General features: G+C 34.8%; 4 protein-coding genes across 6 annotated transcripts; 2 read left to right on the top strand and 2 right to left on the bottom strand.

The window, feature by feature from the left end:
• Positions 1–2,350: 2,350 nt before the first annotated feature.
• On the bottom strand, positions 2,351–3,416 carry LOC133675609 (large ribosomal subunit protein P1-like). The gene is made up of 3 exons (XM_062097037.1): positions 3,229–3,416; positions 2,922–3,137; positions 2,351–2,571 (listed from the first exon to the last, which is right to left on the bottom strand). The coding sequence occupies exons 1-3, from the start codon at positions 3,295–3,297 to the stop codon at positions 2,521–2,523; spliced, it is 336 nt and encodes a 111-aa protein (XP_061953021.1). The 5' UTR covers positions 3,298–3,416; the 3' UTR covers positions 2,351–2,520.
• A 3,274-nt stretch (positions 3,417–6,690) lies between these two features.
• On the bottom strand, positions 6,691–11,220 carry LOC133675968 (serine/arginine-rich splicing factor SR34A-like). Of its 2 annotated transcripts, XM_062097542.1 has the most exons (14): positions 11,027–11,220; positions 10,104–10,363; positions 9,830–9,949; positions 9,243–9,308; positions 8,893–8,967; positions 8,705–8,819; positions 8,502–8,548; positions 8,364–8,421; positions 8,094–8,143; positions 7,905–7,961; positions 7,459–7,538; positions 7,301–7,372; positions 7,146–7,188; positions 6,691–7,014 (listed from the first exon to the last, which is right to left on the bottom strand). In XM_062097542.1, the coding sequence occupies exons 3-14, from the start codon at positions 9,914–9,916 to the stop codon at positions 6,994–6,996; spliced, it is 771 nt and encodes a 256-aa protein (XP_061953526.1). In that variant the 5' UTR covers positions 9,917–9,949; positions 10,104–10,363; positions 11,027–11,220; the 3' UTR covers positions 6,691–6,993. The 2 variants fall into 2 exon arrangements, with proteins under 2 accessions (XP_061953526.1, XP_061953527.1); XM_062097543.1 differs by lacking the exon at positions 10,104–10,363.
• Positions 11,221–12,877: 1,657 nt separating this feature from the next.
• On the top strand, positions 12,878–15,118 carry LOC133675966 (L-type lectin-domain containing receptor kinase VIII.1-like). Of its 2 annotated transcripts, XM_062097540.1 has the most exons (2): positions 12,878–13,290; positions 13,369–15,118. In XM_062097540.1, exons 1-2 carry the CDS (start codon positions 12,981–12,983, stop codon positions 14,997–14,999), a joined length of 1,941 nt encoding a protein of 646 aa, XP_061953524.1. In that variant the 5' UTR covers positions 12,878–12,980; the 3' UTR covers positions 15,000–15,118. The 2 variants fall into 2 exon arrangements, with proteins under 2 accessions (XP_061953524.1, XP_061953523.1); XM_062097539.1 differs by having other exon boundaries at positions 12,879–15,118.
• A 138-nt stretch (positions 15,119–15,256) lies between these two features.
• LOC133675967 (protein GAMETE CELL DEFECTIVE 1, mitochondrial) lies at positions 15,257–20,036 on the top strand. The gene is made up of 4 exons (XM_062097541.1): positions 15,257–16,328; positions 17,497–18,019; positions 19,292–19,481; positions 19,611–20,036. The coding sequence occupies exons 2-4, from the start codon at positions 17,517–17,519 to the stop codon at positions 19,800–19,802; spliced, it is 885 nt and encodes a 294-aa protein (XP_061953525.1). The 5' UTR covers positions 15,257–16,328; positions 17,497–17,516; the 3' UTR covers positions 19,803–20,036.
• The last annotated feature ends 1,008 nt before the right edge of the window (positions 20,037–21,044 follow it).

Here is a 21,044-nt window from a genome sequence, read left to right as displayed (position 1 = left end):
GAAGGAACGCGGTGGAGGTTGACTTGGTCCAGTAATGATTTGCAAGCTGGATAAAGATCTCTCCACCGTCCATTGGTAGCTGGGCACCTACGAGATGACATGCGCGGAGGGCTGAGAGTAAGGCGAACATTATTTAATTAATTGATGTCTAGGAGTGGACATTAGGACATGAGTCTCCAAGCTCCAACATGTGTAGAGCTGATGGGACTTCTCTGGATAGAGCTGGGAACTCACCTCTAGGAAGGTTCGGTTGTGTTGATGAGGTGGCTTCTACCAGTGGAGGTTGGGTTTGGACAAGCCACGTGGATGTCCACTTGTCTTGTTACTTAAATTTAGTTAGATTCGTGGAGGAGAATGGAGATAGGATATATCTTATCTTAATTATATTATCTTAATTACGTTGATTGATTGATTTTTTTAGCAGGTATTTTTTAAAATATTTTTTATTTTAAAAAATATTTTTTATTTTTAATATCAACATATTAAAATTATTAAAAATTATTAAAAATTAAATTTAAAATAAAAACAAAAATTAAATTTTAATAAAAAATAAATTAAAACTCCCACCCAATATCAGAAATGGTGGTGGCCATTGTGTTTCCTTGATCGAGAAGGATAAGGATGTAATGGAAGTTTTTGGCAAGATGCAGATGATAAGATTATATATTTTTAGTGTGGATTTGGTTTTCACGTACATGATATTTTTAAATTTTTTTATTAAAAATATATTAAAATATTTTTCAAGTTTTTTTTATTTTTAACATTAATATATTAAAATTATCAAAGAATATTTAAAAAATATTAATTTAATGTTTTTCAAATGAAAAATAATTTTAAAAACACTTTAAAAAATAGAACAAATTACATATGAGTTAAAAACTTTCTCTTGAAGTCTTGGTTACGAAAACAAATATAATTTTTCTTAAATTTATTTTTTCAAACTTTAACCATAAAAATTACCACAATATTAAATATATTTTTAGAATAAAAAAAAAACATACAACGGTTAATAAGAATAAAAAAATAATTATGGTGGAAAATCAAGCTCTAAAGACTAATTTAATTAATAAACGAAGTGGGAGAGTTTGAATTAGATAGAAATGATTAAATCGAAGCATGTGTTATTAAACATTAAAAGGACAAAATTAGATTAACATGTGTAATATAAGAAAATATAAGTAAGAAAGCTCGATGAATTAGGAAATAATTGAGTGAAACTGTTAATAAATTGCAGTAATATATGTATTTAAATATTTTTATACACTATTTTGTTTTTGGAAAATTTCAAAACAAATGTTTTATAGTTATCCTCTATTACATTATTGAATAAACCTCTATAAATTCGAGAGTTTTGTATATAGTTTTTATAGGATTTTTTATGCTTAATTTTTTCTTGATTAAATATAAAGTTTCATCTCTGAAGAACATGTACCATCATGACCTGGAAGTGTAAGACTGACATTTATGTTGTAAAAAATCAAAAGAAAAATAAAATATTAAAGCTACTCGTACTCCAACAATCTCGTACAAGTAAAAAAATGTAAATTTCAGGTAAATCAACAGAATCAATGTTTATCTTGAAATATAAAATTATTAGCAATTCAATAGTAAAAATATACTAATGTTATTTTAATAATTTCTTTCTTCCAGCAGTGATATATATTTTTCTTGATGTCACAATAAAAATTATATTAAATCAAAATATAACATTTCAAGAAAATATATTATACCAAATGTCATGTTTTCTCATCATCCCTACTTGTCTGTCAAAAAAACAGAGTGGTGGACAGGGGGCCAGCAGATGCAAGTAGCTGAAATCGCCACTGCGCAAGGAGGGTGGAGACAGAAACACAGGAGGAACTGAACCTGAATTTATGGGGGAAATAACACAGCAAAGAAGAGAATGGAACCAGCAGGTGCACAATGCAAGCTTTTACTAATTTAGGAGGGCTTTAGTCAACCCACATTCATTACCTCCTCCACATAACAATCATCTCATAGCCGTTGCAAGTGTGAGGGTGACTAAAGTTTGAACCAAAAGGAAACTTGGGCACATGATTCTGCTATGCTGCATTGCCACAGTAATGGAGGCAACCTGAAAACGATTGCATCCAAAAACCTTGGATCTCATAGCCTACATAACCACCATCATAAACTCTATTCAAATTCTTCATGCTGTATAGCTCTCCAAAAATAGGATAATCTCCAATACCATCTGCACATCAAACTTGGATAGCAATCGCATAGGAAACATGAACAAGTTTGGATACAACAAATCCCATTGAATTTTCGACCAAACAAGTAAGCATTGTTAAGAACTGAATCAAAATCAATATAAACAAGAAATTCATAGAGCTAAAACATCAAACATCCTTGTATTCCTTGAAAAAAAGTTCATGGTCAATCAATCAGAAGTTCTCAAATCATCAGCCAAAATTTTACCACATTACAATTGGAAGCCGATCCTAATTTCTTAAGGCAACAAAGAGTATTAAAACTGAAGATAATGGAAAGAAGCACCTAATCAAACAAGCTGAATCCCATATCATCATCACTCTCTGGGGCTTCCTCCTGCACATAAACAACACCAAATCTCAAAACAAAACACAAACACTCTAAAACTCAAAATCCTCAAAACAAAATCTAAAATTCCCCTTAAAATTCAAGCCTTTACAACTAAAAGAAAAGGACAAATTTCAAAAATACAAACATATAAACTTCGAAACTCAGAAAAACAATGAACACAGGTAAAACCATATTCCAAAACAGAACACATAAAGAACAAAACCCCAAAAAATCAAACCTTGACAATGAAACAAAACAAATCACAACAAAAAAAAACTCTCAATTTTTTCCTAAAGATCAAACCTTTATGACTAAAACACCAAAATAAAAGAAGAACAGAGCACCATTGTTCATACCTTCTTCTCCTCAACAGCTGGAGCAGCGGCCGCAGCAGCCCCACCGGCTGCAGGACCAGAAGAAGCAACAGCAACAGGAGCAGCACCACCACCAGCACCAATATTCATGATAAGATCACCAACGTTTCTCTTCTCAGCAAGCTTAGCAAAAAGACTTGGCCAGTAAGATTCCACAGTCACATTGGCTGCTTTCACAAGTGTAGCAATCTTATCCGACTGCATCAATATTTCAGGAAAAAAAAAACACCTTAGATTTCTTTTAACAAAAAAAAAAGAAGATAAAAAGCTGGTGTTTCTGGTTTCATACGGTGATGGAGATGTCTTCATCGTGGAGGATGAGGGTGGCGTAAGTGCAAGCGAACTGACTCAGAGACATGATTGCTTCTTTGCTTTGCTTGTGTCTTTTCGAGATGAGAGCTGCGCTGGGTTGGGAAATTGAGAGAGTTGACGAAGGACAAGAGGGTTTATTAGCTAGGGTTTTAGGGCAAAGCTGGCAAGAGGTGTGTGTATAATATATATATCATCTCATTACTCATTATCCATTTTAATAGTATTTTTCAAAAAAAATTATACTTTTTTTTATTTTTATTTTGTTTTTTAATATTAAATTTGTTAAAAATTAAATTTAATAATTTATTTAAATTTTATTTCTATGAAATTATTTCAATCTCTTAACCCGAATCATAACCCAAATTATAAGTTAACTCAGTTTACTCAGGATTTTTTTTTAGTTTTATTATTAAATATTTTATTAATTAGAAATTAGACTTTATAATTTTTTAATTTGTCTTATAACTCAGATCACGAGTTTAGTGTTCACCTCAAGTTAACTCGGATTATTTTTTTGTTTTTTTAATACAATTTGTTTTTCAATTCCTCTTTCAATATTGGATTGATTGAGAAATGAGTTTCAAAATTTATTTTGATTTGCTTTCTATTGAGATATTTTGGTCTCATGACTCGAGTCATATGCTTTACAGGTTAATTCAGGTTGACTCGAGTCATTTTTTTCCTTTATTTTAATTGATTTTTTTATTTTATTTTTCAATATTGATTTGATTGAGTGTAGAAACAAAAAACTTGCAATCAATCAAAATTAGCCATGTGTCATTTCATTTTATTTTTACAAAAAAAAACAAAATGAAATTGAAATAAACAACATGGAAAATAAATGGGCTTTTATATTTTTTTGGCCAATGAAAAGTTGATATTTGGGATGAGATATTTTATCATAAATACAAGATTCCATAAATAAAAATCAACAAATAAAATAATGACATGCGACATTGACAAAAAAATCTTTATAAACAGAGAGCCTCAACTCAAGCATAAAAATAGGAGAAATTCTTCTTGGAAATGTAAAATTCTCTTCAAGACAAACTCTTTAAGTAAAGAAATTCTTACTAAAATTCTTAAGTTTTCTTTATTTACGCTTGAAGTCTATAATAAATGACTAAACAACCTATAACAGTTTTTTAACAACACTTTAAAGATAAAATCAAAAATATTATTTTAAGTATCAAATCATCAAATCTCACTCTACAATAAAGGCTTAAATGTGTGTCATTGCAAAGTATAGATCTTGACTTGATTTTATAAATAAATCAAGTAATCGCAAATTAAATTCAATGGAAGAATCGGAAGATTTTTTTTTGTAAGAATATTTTTAAATAGAGATTGTACCCAATCATATATTTTAATAAAATCAAATATTTATACACATATGCTTGCTTAATTTTTAGGTACTCAAATTTGTGTTTACATTGAGAATTAAACTTCATAATTTATTGACTTGATTTCTGATAGGGTTATCATGATCTCATGATCAGGATTGCGGATTTAGCAAGTTAACTCAAATTGACCCAAGTCAATCCAATATATTGTTGTCTTAATATTTTATTTTTTTTAAAAAAGATGTCGACTTGAATTTGTTTGGGTTAAACTATGTTTTTACTAGTTATCCAGGTTGTCTTTGAACTTGTCAAGTCAATTAAATTATCTAGGATCAACCCACACATAAATTAATTATATTTTATAGGAAAAAATGTTAGCAATGACCAGATATTTTATATATATTAAAAAAAATCATTTGACCCATAGTGTAATGCGAACTAATGATCTAGTAACAAAAACTAAGTAGTGAGGTAAAAACACTGAAATATAGTACCCTTTCATAATTTACCGTGTATTCAAGCATTTTTTTTTAAAAAAATTAATCTTCATAGTTTTTTTTGTAGCAACCCGAGCACAAGGGGATTTACATTTTTTCTCCTCCATTGGATCTTTTTGTAGTTAAATTAAAAGCCAATTGTTTTTTTTATTTGTTAAGCAAGGGTAAAATTAAAAAACAAGAAACCAAACTAAAAAACAAAGAAAAACTAGATTACTCTAAAAGTTAAATTTGGTCATTTACTTTGCAACTGACCCATTTTTAATCCCTTTAAGTTTATTTGAAAACTCTCTCATTTTTCAAAACTTCAATGCTCTTATTTCTCATTTGAAGTAAAAGAAAGAAAGTCAACGGATTGCGATTATAATGAGTGAAAATATCATTTGACAGTAATTTTAATTATCAGGATATTTAATCTTGGTGTTAATATGTTTATTTCTAATATTTTTTGTTTGGTAACCAAGAGACTATGAAAAAACAAATAAAAATTTCAAGAATTCATATTAAACTTTTATTTTCCTAATCAAATCACAAATGTTTTTTTGTCTCTTCCTACTAATTTGTTTTTGTATTATATTAATACCCTAATAGTTTGATATAATATTTGACTGTAATTTTATTTTGTTTTGTTTTTATATAAAAATTGTGATAGATTTTATATTGTTTCTAATATATGCATTTTAGGAGTCTTATCTAATTCCAACTATAACAACTCGATTTTTTTAGAATTATCAAAGAATAAGAGAATTAACATAATCAATCTACAAATAACAGTAATATCCATAAAAATTTAGTCTATCCCGATACATCTAACCTGCTTTGATCTAAATTTGTTTTTGAATGAGTAAAAGTTTATATTATGTAAAATATCAAAAGTTAAATTAGGTAAAATTATAAGTCAAAACCTAACCTATTATATATCCTCAAACACCCCTGCAACAACATAGCTTATACCAACAATCTAAGTATATCAATATTTATGGATGAGTAGACGGGGAAGTAACATTTTCAAAAATATTGAATAATTACTGCTTTCACATACTAAAACGTGAGGACTCATATTATGTTAATTCAATGAACAGAACAGAACAGATACAAAGTTTTTAATTACTGAAATCTTGCAGTGATACAATAGAAAGTGGAATGGAATCAAAATTAAGTCAATACCAAAAACTCTAGTTATCACATGATCTGAGGGAGAAACCTACATTCCAAAAATATTTTCTAATATTTTTTTCTTTATTTCAAATTATTTTAACTATAATTCTGTTTTTATTAAAAATATTATTTCAATTGAAAATTAATTTAAAAAGCACCCTCAAAGCTCTAACGATCCATTTGCAAAATTACAGTTGCATCCCCATTCCCAATCCCAAATCACAGCCGCACGCTTGCATTCCCATACACAATCATTCACTCATCACCACCAATGAGAACAAACAAAATACACAGAGCATGAATGACTTCGTCCCCTTTTCATCCGTCAAGGGGATGGATTGTCACACCATTTCAAGCAACGTTCCAATGGTGACGGCCAAGAACGACAATAACATGCTTATATCGATGGGGTGATTGGGATTGACCGGTAACAGTGAAAACTAGAGCACAAACCAACACGATGTTCAGTCATCTAAATGATGGGAGTGTCACAAACATTGGAAAATTGCCCAGGTTCAACATAAAAAGTGTGCTAACATAAATCCGAGACCAACAAAGTGACTAGAAACCATCAGGCCAAATACTACTGCTGGTTCACGTTTTCATCAAAATATTCCAAGTAAATAACTGGATGACTAGAAAAACTAGCCCCTGAAACTCGTCTGAGTTTACTTCACCATCGACATTTAAAAGGAGCAGTCCATCTAAGAAGGCCCCGGCGGTTTTCACTGTAGTTTATAGCAGTCAGGCACTTCCGGACCGTGCCTGCATAAAGATAGAGCTTAATCTGAGTACTTTACTAGTTATTGTACTGAAATCCCACGCACACAACTCTGAAGTAATAACTACAAATTCCTTGCCCTTTTTTTTCATTAACAAACCGAGGGGGCACTTGCCTTGTTGGGAGATTCTGACCTGGACCCGGACCTTGATCTTGGTCTGTGTGTATTTCAATACCAACAGAATGACAGAAAAATCAATTTACTCTTAAGAAAAGCAGCAAATAAAATGCGAAGAGAAGAAGCTGAAACGGTAAGCAATCTCCAATTACCTGGATGATTTAAGAGGTGAAGCAGATCTAGATTTTGACCTTGACCTTGAAACAGATCGTTCCAATGATTTGCTGCATAAAACAGAAAGCAGAAACTATCAATTTATTGAGAAAAGCTACTTGAGAGTACAATGCCAAAGAATAAAAAGCACACAAACCTCCGGTTTCTCCTTGAACTTCGGCTTCTGCTACGGCTCCGGCTCCTGCTCCTTGATGGAGAGCTCTCATACTGCTTCACCTTGAAAAAACAGAACAAACAGCAAAACCAAGAGCAAATGTTAAGTGAACCTTCATTTGCAGCTGTTAAATTTTTTTCTCCCATCATATGCAAAGCATCTTCACGAGGTTGATAGTAAGCTATTTTTATTCTACAGAAAAGCATGATAAGTTAAAAGCCTCATGGATTGATGTTTTAAAAAATTTCTAGAACTCCAAAATAGAACATGGAGCGGAGCGGGTAAGGTAAGGGATCCACTAGGTATAATTAAAGCGACGACATGGCAAATTTGCAAGCCACTGCCAATTCTGCGTTATAAAACCATTTTCAAATATATAAATTAACTTACCATCTACTCAACAAATAAATGCTAGATTTAATGGTTACCCGAATATAAGCTCTGGCCCAAGGATTTCTGAACTCAGTATCATCAAGTTTCCGAATCTGAATTAACATAAGCATGTGCCAGCTGTTAGATCAGAGTACAGAGCAACAATCCCCCCAAATGTTTTTGTTATCATTGTTTCATTCATTTATTTTTTGGGAGGAAAGGGATTGAACCACAAAACAACTTACAGCATATTTCATGTCTTCATGGTTTGTATAATCAACAACGCCAAAAGTCCCTGAATGTTAAGTCCAAAATGTCAATTCAGTATCCACATGAATACATGCAGCTCATGAGATATTTATCACTGTACGTTCCAATATCAGTATCCATGCATTTTTTGCAGCTCACTCAAAAATAGGATGTGAAATTGAACACCAGCAACATGAATTAGGAAAAAAAATATACCTAAAACAGGAAAAAGAAAGGGAAGTTGCAGAGCATTCTAAGAGGCATACCATCACTATCACGAGAAACTTCAGCAAAACACACATCTCCAGCTTTTCGCATATGATCCTGAAATCAATTTATCACTCAGTAGCGAGAACAGAAACAAATAACACTCTCGTTGGTGAAGTATTAGAAGTTCTTTAAACCTTCAAATCTTGCCAGGAAGCAGAAGAAGGAAGACCACGAACAATAACTGCAAAACAAATATGTGCCTTGGAACTCTATCCAGGTAACTTGAAGAAAACTAAGAGTAAATTATATGCAAAGAAATAAGAGTAGTTTTCAGAACAACACTGTCCAATTACTGCTATGAATTTTTCACTAAGAAATAAATATTCCTCAAACAAACCTCGAAATTCAGAATGGCGTGAGATGCCAAACCGACCCCCACTCCCACCACCACTGCCATACCCCCCACGGCGATCATTTGATGATGGTCCTCTACCACCATGGGCAAGCTCAACCTGCATGCATAACAATGAGAAATAAAAAAGGCAAGCAGTAAACAATACATACACAATTAGAACTGATTATTACCCTTAACCTACAACCATCAAAGTTATAGCCATCGCGACCCCTTATTGCATCTTCAGCATCCCGAGCATTCTCAAACTGAAAACGAAAAACACAAGTCCAATGATGAAGACCCCAGTTATGAGTGAGGGTTCTAGGAGAGACAATTAGGAGAGTTTCAGCATTTTCTCATCAAGTTGTTGATCCCCAAACTCAAACAGAAACACTCATGTTGCAATACAGGACAATGATCATTTCACCATGCAATGGCCCCAAAACACAATTTGAAGTGCTCTTCTTCTTTCCAAGTAGAAAATACAACAATGCTACCTTGCTCCATATGTTGCCGAGATCAAATGTAGCGAGGGCTTTACCTCGACAAAACAATAACAAGGGGGGCGAGGTGGAATCTTCAATTCAACATCCAGGATACGGCCATACTACAAAAATAAATAACAAAAATCTGTAAGCTTAGCCATAGTAAACCACTGGGAAGCTGCATAACATATACAAACCATGTCATATACAATCTACAAATGGTCCAGTGATAGCTATTTCACTATGCTATAATACAAATGACACAAGCATTGTGTAAGTGACACACACACACACACACACACTCACTCATTCCATTCAGCCTCAGGGAAGTACATGAACGAGCAAAGCAATGCTTGTTTTTTTCTTCAATATTTGATTCCCCTGATTGGAAGCACAGATGTGCCTCTGTGGACTTTTAATATGTTTTGAAGCGAGGATGGAATGCCAGAAACAAATAAGATTGCTTATGGAAATAATATTAAATAGCAAACAGGCATGTACATAATTAATAGTACATAAAAGCAGCCATTATTTCTGAGGTCAATAACAATGATAAGGTTGAATACACAACTCACTGAAAATGAACAAATCTCATTATTCTGCAAACAAGAATTAACGTCACATGAAAACATTTAAAACAAACCTTGTAAAATAAATCTTCAATTTCTGATTCTCTTATATCTGCAGGCAAATTGCCAACATAGATTGTACGAGAAAAGCGACCACTCATTTTTTGTACCAGAAGTGTACAGCAAAGCTTTCACTGCACAATGCAAATAAATTGCATAAATAAAGAAGCATTTTCAGAAACAAAAAGGCTCCATGTACTTATGTTCCATTTATCATCAGCATGTACTCTGACGATAACAAAAGTATGTCAAAACCAAAAACTATGAAGCAAACCAAGTGAGCAATACTCAATGTGGGCGGTGCTCCACAAGCTCCATTGCTCATTTGCTCCAAGATGCTCCAAAGCTATAACAAAATTGGAAATATATATTTGGTCTCCTCATCATTCCACAATTTTTTTGTAGATGTATAGCTCTTCCGAAGGTGAGAAACAATCTCCAGTTATAAAAAATAATACTCATAAGTCCACTCCACCCTGATTTTCCCACTCCCTCTCTATATCACTATGCATGATTGCACAGCTCAAATTTGTCCAAGCGCTTGTCATCTATCATAAAGAAAGCATTTGTGTCATGATATCAAGTAACATATATTTATTTACTTACCTTACTCAGCTCACTTTTTTTTCTAACAGAATTGATAAAAACAAACCTCTAAAATACAAATACACCCCCAAGTTCCCCATCTTTTGTCAAAAAACGCAAACTTTACAAGTTGCCCTTGGGTCAGGCTAGGGGGCATCTGTCTTTCACGCCACTTTTTAAAACCTTGTTCCGTTCCCTGATTGAATTCACCGACTTAAGAATTCATCAAGTCAGTTACTGACTTAGCCCACATCACTATACACATTTCGCAACCCCAACAATAAAAGTAACACAAGCGAGAATTAGCGGAGTGTTTGAAAATGCTAATGTTAGCCTCTCATCATCAATTTCAAACAATTCGCTTCCTTTAATAATAATAATATTAATTAAAGTAGATTAATTTTCTCAATATTTAAAATGTATAAATAAATACTGTTGGAGAACACTAGATCAATAAAAACCAGTAATTACAGTTGCTTAATCGCAGTTATTAAGCAAGAATTCAATTAATTGCTGTAATCTTCAAGTCCTGGAAGTTGTTAGGGTTTAGAAATCAAATCTTGAAACCCTAACATGAACACGAAGAAATTGGAGAAAGAGAGGAGCTATGTTGTTGTTAACTATACCGAGAGAGAAACGGATGCCGAAGCCGGAGCGAGCCGATGAGGTTTGGAGAAAGAGCGAGGAAGGACGGACTGACGGACTGAGGTGGAAGATAGCTAGGGTTTCTTGCTGTTCCTTCTCTCAAAGCTTGAAAGTTGAAACTTCGGGCCGATGCTGCGTTTTGGCTATACTCCCACGCTTCCACTTTGTAGTGTAGTGACTGTAGTCTCGCAACTTCAAAACCGACCCGAACCGTGTTTTTCCGGTTCAGCAAGAGGCCCAATCGGCTTTTGAGTTATAACTATAAGATATATATTTGAGTTTTTTATTTTTTGGTATATATATATATTTATATATGAGTAAATAATAAATAGTGATAACTATTTTATTCTTTTATTCCAGTGATGTTCGATTTTTTAATCTTAAGAATTAATATCTTTTAGCCTCAGTTTTTAATTTAAATAATTATATTCTTATGTAGGAAAATAACATCAATATAATTATTATCTTACATTAATATTTTGGAAAAACACTGATAATATTAAAAAAAAATTAATTAAAAATGATTTATAAATTTTTTTAAATATTTTAATAATAAACAACAAAAACCCGTTTGCTTACGAGATGCGCGCAACTTATAAATAAACACACACATATATAAAATTATAAATGCTTTCTGCGCAAAAGGCTGGAAATCACAAAAATAATATCAGTTTTTTGGTGTTTTTGATGTGTCAATATTAAAAATAAAATTTAAAACATAGTGCTTGTGATGGTATACCAAAGAATTTTTCGAAAAAAGAAAGATAAAAAGTTCTCCACCCAAGCTGCTGGAATTTTCTAGCAGAAGTTCATCCCAAATCCATGTTGTCTCAGTCTAACCGATCTTACCCGACATGCTTTTCTACTTTTCTGGGTTTCCATGAGCTGTTCTTACAAACTTCTCATATTGGTTTTTTCTATGCAGGGCAATTACCTTTTTCTACCTTAAAAGTAGACCATCATCAACATTTTTCATCAATAGTATGCATGCAACAAAAACCATGGCACCAAGAGCTACCATGCCCAGCTAAAATCAATTTCTTCGTCAATGATATAATCTCTTTTTCCTGAAGGAATTCCAAAGGTTTAGATATATAAATACACCCAGTAACCCATGTAAGAGATAATTTAAGTCAATCATAACATCGCCATAAATACAATAGAGAGCAATTTGCAGCATGAAAACCAGGCCAAATACACACTTCCTAGCCCTCATTTTATTTTTTCTTTTCTTTTCCTTTATATTTTTCTTTTTCTCTTTACACATACCAGCTTAAGCATTGAAAAAGTTCTATGTTCATGAGGCATCTTAATTTTTCGGATCAGTCAAGCCCCAACTCAACCATGAAAATCCTAATTTTTGCCCGAAGTTTTTTTGACTACATCATCAACTTATAATTTATCCTTCAAAGAAGATGACATGTACCTTCTGCCTACCAGTTAACTGATTGCAATAATTTAGATTTTAGAACAATATGGAAAGGTATATTAGCATACTACCTGTCATAAGATGAAATCTTGATTGATGGCCCTTCTCATTCATTTGGGCGGCGGAATATAGGGTGGCCTTCTTCGATTATACAACTGGGAAGCCAAAATGGAAGACAAGGAGGGACCCTAGAATATGACTCAGAAATCATTATTCACCTCAAACAACCATAGCTATACCCCATGAAGAAATGAAGCTAAAACACACGATGTTACAAGTCACTATCAGCCATTATACCTTGATGAGGATATCCCTTTTTAATATCTTCAAACCAGGACAAGTGGATGATTTTGTTCACTTGTGGACAAATAACACACTATCAAGTTCAGTATACAGGATAGGTGGTGGAACGGAGTCGTCTATTTAGCAAACTCTTCCAACATTTACCTTAGCAGTAAGGAACTTTTCTTCCGCAGTTAAGCTCTTGTTCTTCTTTGTCCGCTATAATGGGTTCTTACTGCTGCTTCTCGTTGTTATTCTCAGCAACTATTGTAGTGTTTCTAGCATATCCAATTTTAGCTGACGGGAAGAAGCAGATAACTGGACCTGCAGTTACAGTGACCAAACATCTTTTCTTCTCAGATTTTAGGCTAGATGATCCCAAAATTGTACACGAGGTTAAGCTTTTAGGTAGTGCCAGGTTTTCAGATGAAAAGGGAGCTATCCAAATTCCTGACGAATCCCTGTTAGATCTGAGACATCAAGCAGGACGAGCCATCTATGCTTATCCTATCCGTATGCTTGATCCGCTCACTGGTACTCCAGCTTCCTTCGAGACCACCTTCTCTTTCCAATTTAGCAACTCTAGTGCTGAATCTCATGTCAACTCTACAGGTGGTTACAATAATAGTGGAGGCAGTGGCCTTGCCTTTATTGTGGTGCCTGATGAGTTCACTGTGGGTAGGCCGGGACCATGGCTGGCCATGCTCAATGATGCCTGTGAGGACAATTATAAAGCTGTTGCTGTTGAGTTTGATACCCGTCATAATCCTGAATTTGGTGATCCAAATGACAATCATGTGGGAATCAATCTTGGCAGCATCATTTCCACCACGACTGTAAATGCTTCAGATGTCGGTGTCTACCTCAAGGATGGTTTGATTCACCAAGCTAAGATAGCATATAATGGTTCACGAAGCTGGATGGAAGTTAGCCTTGGATCGAAGACCATCTTCTCTGGTTCTCTTGATCTCTCCCCTTTTCTCAATGAATACATGTTTGTTGGATTCTCAGCTTCAACTGGCAATATGACCCAAATTCACAATGTATACTCGTGGAACTTCACTTCTACAAGCCAAGCCTCTCTCCGTGCTCCATCTGCAGAGACATGTGAGAGTAAGATTATGGAGCAATATGATCAAGGTGTTCAAAGTTCAGCGTCACATAGCTCAAAGAAAGAACCCCCAAACAGTTTGTTGATTTTCATTTGTGTGATGGCACTGGCTATAGCTGTGTTTGCCAGTCTTTTCTACAACGGCAGGCGCAGAAATAATCAAACTAAGGCTGTGATATTGCCAGATAAAAGGCAACGACCAAGGCCTCCCAACAAACCCCGTCGCTTCACCATCTCTGAAGTTTCCTCTGCCACTCGGGGTTTTCACGAGTATGAAATACTAGGCAACGATTCCAAAGGTATTTACTACAGAGGGAAGCTTCCAAATGGTTGTCAAGTGGCCATTAAACGTTTCTCTGCTCAATTTTTGAGTTCACAAATTGGATTGGATAGACGAAGATTGCTCAAACAAATCAGTACCATTAGCCGAGTTCGACACCCCAACTTGGTTCCTATCAGAGGTTGGTGTCAGGATAATCGTGAAACCATGGTTGTGTATGACTTCTATCCAAATGGAAGCCTCGACAAATGGCTATTTGGGGCTGGCGTGCTTCCATGGACTCGGCGGTTGAAAGTAGTTAAAGATGTTGCAGATGCACTCAGCTTCCTCCACTCAAAGCAGCTAGCTCACAAGAACATGAAAACTACCAGTGTCTTTCTTGATGTTAGCTTCAGAGCAGTTCTGGGCGACTTTGGCTTCGTGCTCTCTTCCACCGAGTCGCAACGTTTCGAAGCAACCGTGAGTCAAAAGGCTGATGTGTTTGAATTCGGCATTTTTGTGTTGGAAGTTGTTTCTGGGAGAGGAAGGTTGGAGTCTGAGTTGAGGCAAGAAGAGAGGGATTTGTTGGATTTCGCATGGAGAATGCATGAGATTGATGAGAAGGCAAGATTGGTGGACAGGAGGATGGGCTCCATGGTGAACTTGGAACAAGCAATTAGAGTGTCGGAGATTGGACTGCTTTGTACACTAAATGAGAGCAAAGGCAGGCCATGCATGGAGGAGGCGGTGGGGTTTCTGAACCTGGATGGGCCGATTCCGGAGTTGCCACCAAATAGACCTGTTGCTCTTTTTCCCTACAGCAGCACCAATACTGGTCTCTGCACTGGCTATTCCTGCACTCTTTTCAAGTGAAAGCACTGAATTTTTAGTCTGCAAAATCAACACCATCAAATTTTGTAGATAAGCAAATCAGAGCAGAGATGTTTGGCTGTTTAATGATTCTATTCCAACATATATATTGAGTTCTTACATCCTTATGGCCATTACTGTCATTATGAAGCTGAATCCAACTTTCCATGCCTTTGCTTCTTCATCTAAGGCACAAAATTCACAGAATCTAAAATCACTTTGCAAAAAGAAAACGGTTGAGATGGATGCAATCACTAGTATGAGGATTCACTCCTAGGAATTATGCAGCAGGCAACCATCGGGCTTGACTAGAGGAGGTAGAGCCAGTATTTTCTATAGTGTAGGACGTGCAAGCTGAACACCATGGGGAAAAGAGTGTCTTCCCAAGATACCGTGTAGGAGCATTAAACAAAAACAGGCAGTAAGCTAATACCTGAACTCATGCTACTAAAACTGTTCAATTCGCTATCTGTATCTGGTAGTTTTGCAAGCAAAGATTATGCTTGCAGAACACAAATACGAAGGATAAAATCTCCTAAACTTGGATTCATGCCCATAGAAGATATCGGTACATCATCCGCATCAAGTATTCTGCAACTACTACTAATGGTTCCAAACATCTTCCACTATATGATTAGTTATACAGAGTCTTATGTTGATTCACATCATTGAAAAAGCAGAAGAGATAGGGAAGCTTACCAAAATAATAAAATTTTTTTTTTAATATATTTTCAAGTAAAAAAAAACATTTTAAAATGTCTATATGAGCAGAGACACGAATGCTTTCTTGGTTGAAGATTAGGCGAAACCTCAATTTAGCCTCCCTATTGTAACTCTATATGGATTTTAGTTCCTAATCTGTATATCAATTCTCAATTAATTCACCAACTCAATATATTTTATTAATTAAGTCCAAAATGTTTCAGTCATTTCTCAATTGGGTTCCTTTTCCATTATTTAGTACTATTTTACCCAATAATCATTTTATATAAAATTGGGCACAAAAATTAGAAAAAATGATCCGAATTAGAAATCCTTTTGTCATTGAAGACCTAATTGAGAAACGATTCTGTCTTGTACTTAATTAAACATTAGATAATACATTGGGGGGCTAATTTTGAGATTTCCACTCAAATGTTCTAGCCTCGAGTCCAAACAGAGCTCAAATTTGGGCTTTCTCATATTGTTCTCTTCTTGTCTGCTGTCTATCTTTGCTGTTGTCTTTGTACCGTGGTTTCGAAACGTCTCCTTACAAGTTTACCAGAGCTGGACCTGAATTTCTCTGAGTCACCGAGTCGTCGTCGCCAAGTTGAGATTTTTTGGTGCACTCAGGTATTTCTCTCACTTGTTCTCTTCATTTCATTTCTTGAGTTAGAGATGTTCGTAGCTCATCTTTTTTTAGAAAAATTATTTTATTTTGGTCTGGTCTAAAATTCACTCTTTCTTTATCTTCCAGACTTGGTGTGGTCTTTTTTTTAAAAACTTAAATTAATCCTTAAAACCCATTAATCTTAACTCTAAAAGTTCACTTTTTTACACTTCACTGCTCTCCAACTCATTTTTTTTTATCTGGGGTCTGTTTATTTTCTTGTTTAGTTAATCTCTTTGATTGGTGCGGTGATATGATTAATTATGTCATACAAAGCTTGGTGATTTTTGAAGTTTGAGTTTTGATTTCTTTTGTTATTGAATCATTTGTTGTAATGAAGTTTGATTTCAATTCTGTTGTCATGTGGCTTAGTTGCTAGTTCACATAGGTGAAAGTTGGATTTTTTTATTGAGATAAAAGACTTTTGATTGTATTTGAGATGTGATTATGGTATTGGCTATGGCTGTTATGGACTTCTTTGATCATCTTCTCCAACCTGCACTCATTCTTATTCACTGTCTGAACACTGGTAGGACTTGTTGATGTTTGTTGGGTGGTGGTTTTCGAAGAACCTTAGTTTCCTCTGCTTGAACTTTGCAAGGATGAGTGAGTCTTTAGTACTGGGTTTTGTTGGAATTTGGATCTTTTCATTTCTGTTTTTTTTGTGATGGTGGACGAAGGTCTTACTATGGGAAGATTTTTAATATGATTTATTGGTTTGATTTGAGAGTTTAGGTTTTGCGGTTATGGGTTTATTATGGTTATTGAGGAAGAAAATAGGAGGAAAAAAGGATTCTTATCTGTGTATGAGTACATTGGGACTTTTGAATGAGGCTTATGGCATTGTATACAGGCTGCTAGCTAGACATGCAAAATAAAAAACTGATATCCTTACATGTTGTTTGTGTAATTTGATTCATACACCTTGCTTCTATTTTCTTTTTAGTTTGATCATTGCTTTCCTTACTTCAAAATCATTTGAAAAAAATCACTTTTTTTTTATCTAAACCTTGACATCTTGTTTCGTCAAAAGTTGTTGTCATTCAAAACAGCTTAGCAAGTTGACCTGCAGCGGTGTGTGGGTCATAGATCCAGTAAATACTAAATTCTATTACCTGTTATATCTTGCAGTCAAGTGAAGAGAACAAAGAATGCTTTCTGTTCGACAGATAGCAGCAGCAAGTTGTAGTAGAATTAAAGAAAGATGCAGAATAAATGGAGTGAGCCAATTTTTCCAATCATTTTCTACCAAAAAAGGGGAGGATGAATGGAATGATGCGTGGGAAACAGCGTGGCTACCAGAGGATCTAACGGCTAAGAACAGAGCTCCATGGGAAATGGACGTCAATTTCTCTTCACCCACAGGGATAGAGGATGCTGAGACCAAGGCTTTTGTTGAGGAAATGAATGATAACTGGGATGAGAGGCGGAAAACCCAGCCACAACCACAGCCAAAGAATGATAATAATAAAAATGGAGGTGATTCGCTTTATAATTTGGACAATATGAAAAAAGATTACAGATTGAAGAAGCAAAGAATTCATGCTGGGTTATGGACCAAGGAAATTGAGAAGCAGCAGGAGGAGGCTATGAATGCTACATTGGGAGATTCTTCTCCTGATGATATCGACAGATTGCTTGATAGCTGCTCTGAGTACGTCCCTTTCTTCCATCCATCCAATGCTATTTACTATTAGTTGTATAATTTAATTATTTCTGATCCAAACTGAATTGGTTTGTGAGGCTAAACTACCAAATGACCATCACGATCACCAGACCAGTACACTTGTGTAATTGTCTCTTAGAAATGATAGATAAATCTCACTCCAAGAGAAATTGGTGAGGCTGGTGGTTTAGTTAATAATCAAATTGACCTTTATAAAGGAACCTTCTTAACAATACCAAGCACCATATATTACACGTACAACAATAAAAGTTTGTTAAATATTTTAAGAAATTTCGCTTCTGATGATTTTTAAAGTTTGGTTTGAAGAGCTCTTTGATTGTTGCTTTATAGAAACTAAAGCCTGTTGTTGACCAAATTACTACACATTTTATGCTAGTGATCATCATAATATTTTTTTGAAAAAAGAAGAAAAAACTGGAAGTTTGCTGGTTTCTTCGCCAGGCATTCTTAATTTTGAGCTTCTTGAGCGAGTAAGTTACTTTTAGCCCATTCCAACCTGTATCCCAAATCCTACTCATTAAAGCTTCTTGATTAGTAACAAAGAGAAAAATCGTATGTGAGAACATGTTTTCTTTTCCTTGTGATTCTATTTTTTCTTTTTTTTTTATAGCAAAACCAAATGTCAAAGCCTGCTAACAAAATTAACCTGAAAACAACTAATTAAATGGTACGGCTATTGGCATGCCATTTTCTTGATAAATAATTAGCCTGCCTTCTTGTATGAACTTTATGCTTAAAGTTTCTAAACAGGATGCATTTCTTAATGCACTTTTTCTGTGATCTTCTCACTGTGCTATGCTCCATAATAAAATAGCTGTATCAATGCTGTTGTGAATACAAAAATGAAATTGAGAATTAAAATACTTATATGACCATGAAGCAATAAGGCTACATTTCCTTCACATTGAAGAATCCAACACAGCTCCCGCTCCCTGATAGCTCCCACTCCCTGAAAGCCCTTTTGGATTTCTATGGATTAAAAATTTGGGTACATTTGGTTTATGGTTTGTGTTATGCGATGTTTTCTTCTAGCTTATTCTGATAGTCTCATGTCATAGGCCCTCTATGAAGTGTAGAAAATTTGAGAATAAATTCGTTGTCTTTTTTAGCCCTATTGAATTCCTGGATCCTTTAAGCTTTGCTTTTTGTGTGGGATTACTGGCAAGTCGGAATATAACTCAGATGTTTTTTGTTAGAGTATAGGTGAACTTGTCAATTCTAATAGATATCTTATTGCAGAATTTTTGACACTGCCAATAATGACTTGGACAACTCAAAAATCCCAAGCTCTTCTGAGTTTAAAAATAAACCTGATGGTTGGGAAACAACAGCGAAGGCACAAGATGGAAATATATGGGAAATGTCACAGAGGGAGGAAGATATTCTCCTCCAAGAATTTGATCGTCGAATAGCATACAGCAAATTCCAGGCAAGTTGACGTCTTCAAAATCACTTTAAATTATTTCTTTTGTTGAGCTAGTTTTAGGTATAAATCTTCTTTCCAGCCTAGCCATCATCTCTTTCCAGCTTAACTGACATTTTTTTCTGCAACTAGCAGATAGCTAGTTTTATCAAGACTCACATATTTAGCCGGAGGAGGCCTATTGATGGTTGGAAATACATGATAGAAGAACTAGGACCAAATGCCAAGAAAGGGAAGGGTAGTGTTACAAGAGTGCCGAGCCTATCTGATCCATCAACACAACCATTCAAAGAGGACAGGAAATTAATTACCCACAAAGGGAGGTAGTTCAGTTCCTGACACCGCCGAACTTGTTTGTTCCCAGCCATTGATGTTTCTCAGGGGAATAAGCACAAGTCAAACAGTTTCCCTTATCTTTTTAAAGAGTTTTCTCTCGAACTCCAGAGTTGTGCTTTATCAGTTTAGGGAGCATGCGTGCTTCTGAGATTCACATGTTCATCCATGAATGATTTTTTTTTTCCCGATCTCGTGTTCCATGGAATCTACAGCAACTTTTGAGCACTCGTCTGTTTTTTTTTTCTGTAAAGTTTTCCTCACTCCAACCAGATCTTTACATTTACCTAGATTAGCTGTCCAGACTTTGAAGTGGTGTTACAAGTAACTTCAAAAGAGTGGAAATCATTCCGAATCGCTTTTCCCAATGTCTTCACCTCCAATTATAAACGTCGTTTTCGCAATGTTTTTGATGTGTCATATCAGCAGTTGCCTGAATACCCCGCCTGGAACGCCCACGAATTACTCTTTTTCAAACTATAAATGTTATTGTTTCTTTTAAGAAACATATAAATTGCTCGGTCCCTTGTTACAACAACAATGACAACAATAATTTATCAATATATACAATGGAAGAGCGAACGAGAACATAAACTGTATCCATTAGCGCATAGACTTGCTGCAAATGGAGGCGGTGTTATCCAATCTTATAAAAAATCTTGGAGCTATATCTTCTGCGTACATCATACAATATGAAACCGTTTGTCGCAAAAGCAACTAAGAAGAGTTTATTGGCACCAATAAAGGAAAAAATAAAGAAAGAAAGACGGCTTCCTCCAAGGTTGTATCTGAAAAATTGATTCAGTAACTTCGTTGTTTATATCTATAACATAATCTGCATTGAGGAAAAAACACTAATTAATTATGAACCTCCATTGATTCCAGAAAGAGAACAAAAGACGCAAGGGTGCTGGACTGCAGTATGTCTCCAATGAATTCAGGAAAAACTGAGCCATCTGGCAAGTGTAGTATGACCCAAGCTACCAATAGCATCGGCATTCCTTGAAGAGTTGAAAGTTGTACGAGCAGGAACAGGAAACATTCCTAGAGGATTTGCAGTAGCATTAAGAGGACAGTTTCCAAGCAGACACTGGAGAGGAAGTATCCTACAAGGAAAAGGAGAAGCAAAGTCCAGAAACAAGATCAGTTCTAATTAATGTCCGGCCGAAACAGTACTGAAGACAGCAACTCAAACCGGGCAGACTTGTTCCTGATTCTGATTTGTTACAATTATCT

This window comes from Populus nigra, chromosome 16 (assembly GCF_951802175.1).
Source record: "Populus nigra chromosome 16, ddPopNigr1.1, whole genome shotgun sequence".
NCBI lineage: Eukaryota > Viridiplantae > Streptophyta > Magnoliopsida > Malpighiales > Salicaceae > Populus > Populus nigra.
This window is presented reverse-complemented; position numbering and strand designations above follow the sequence as displayed.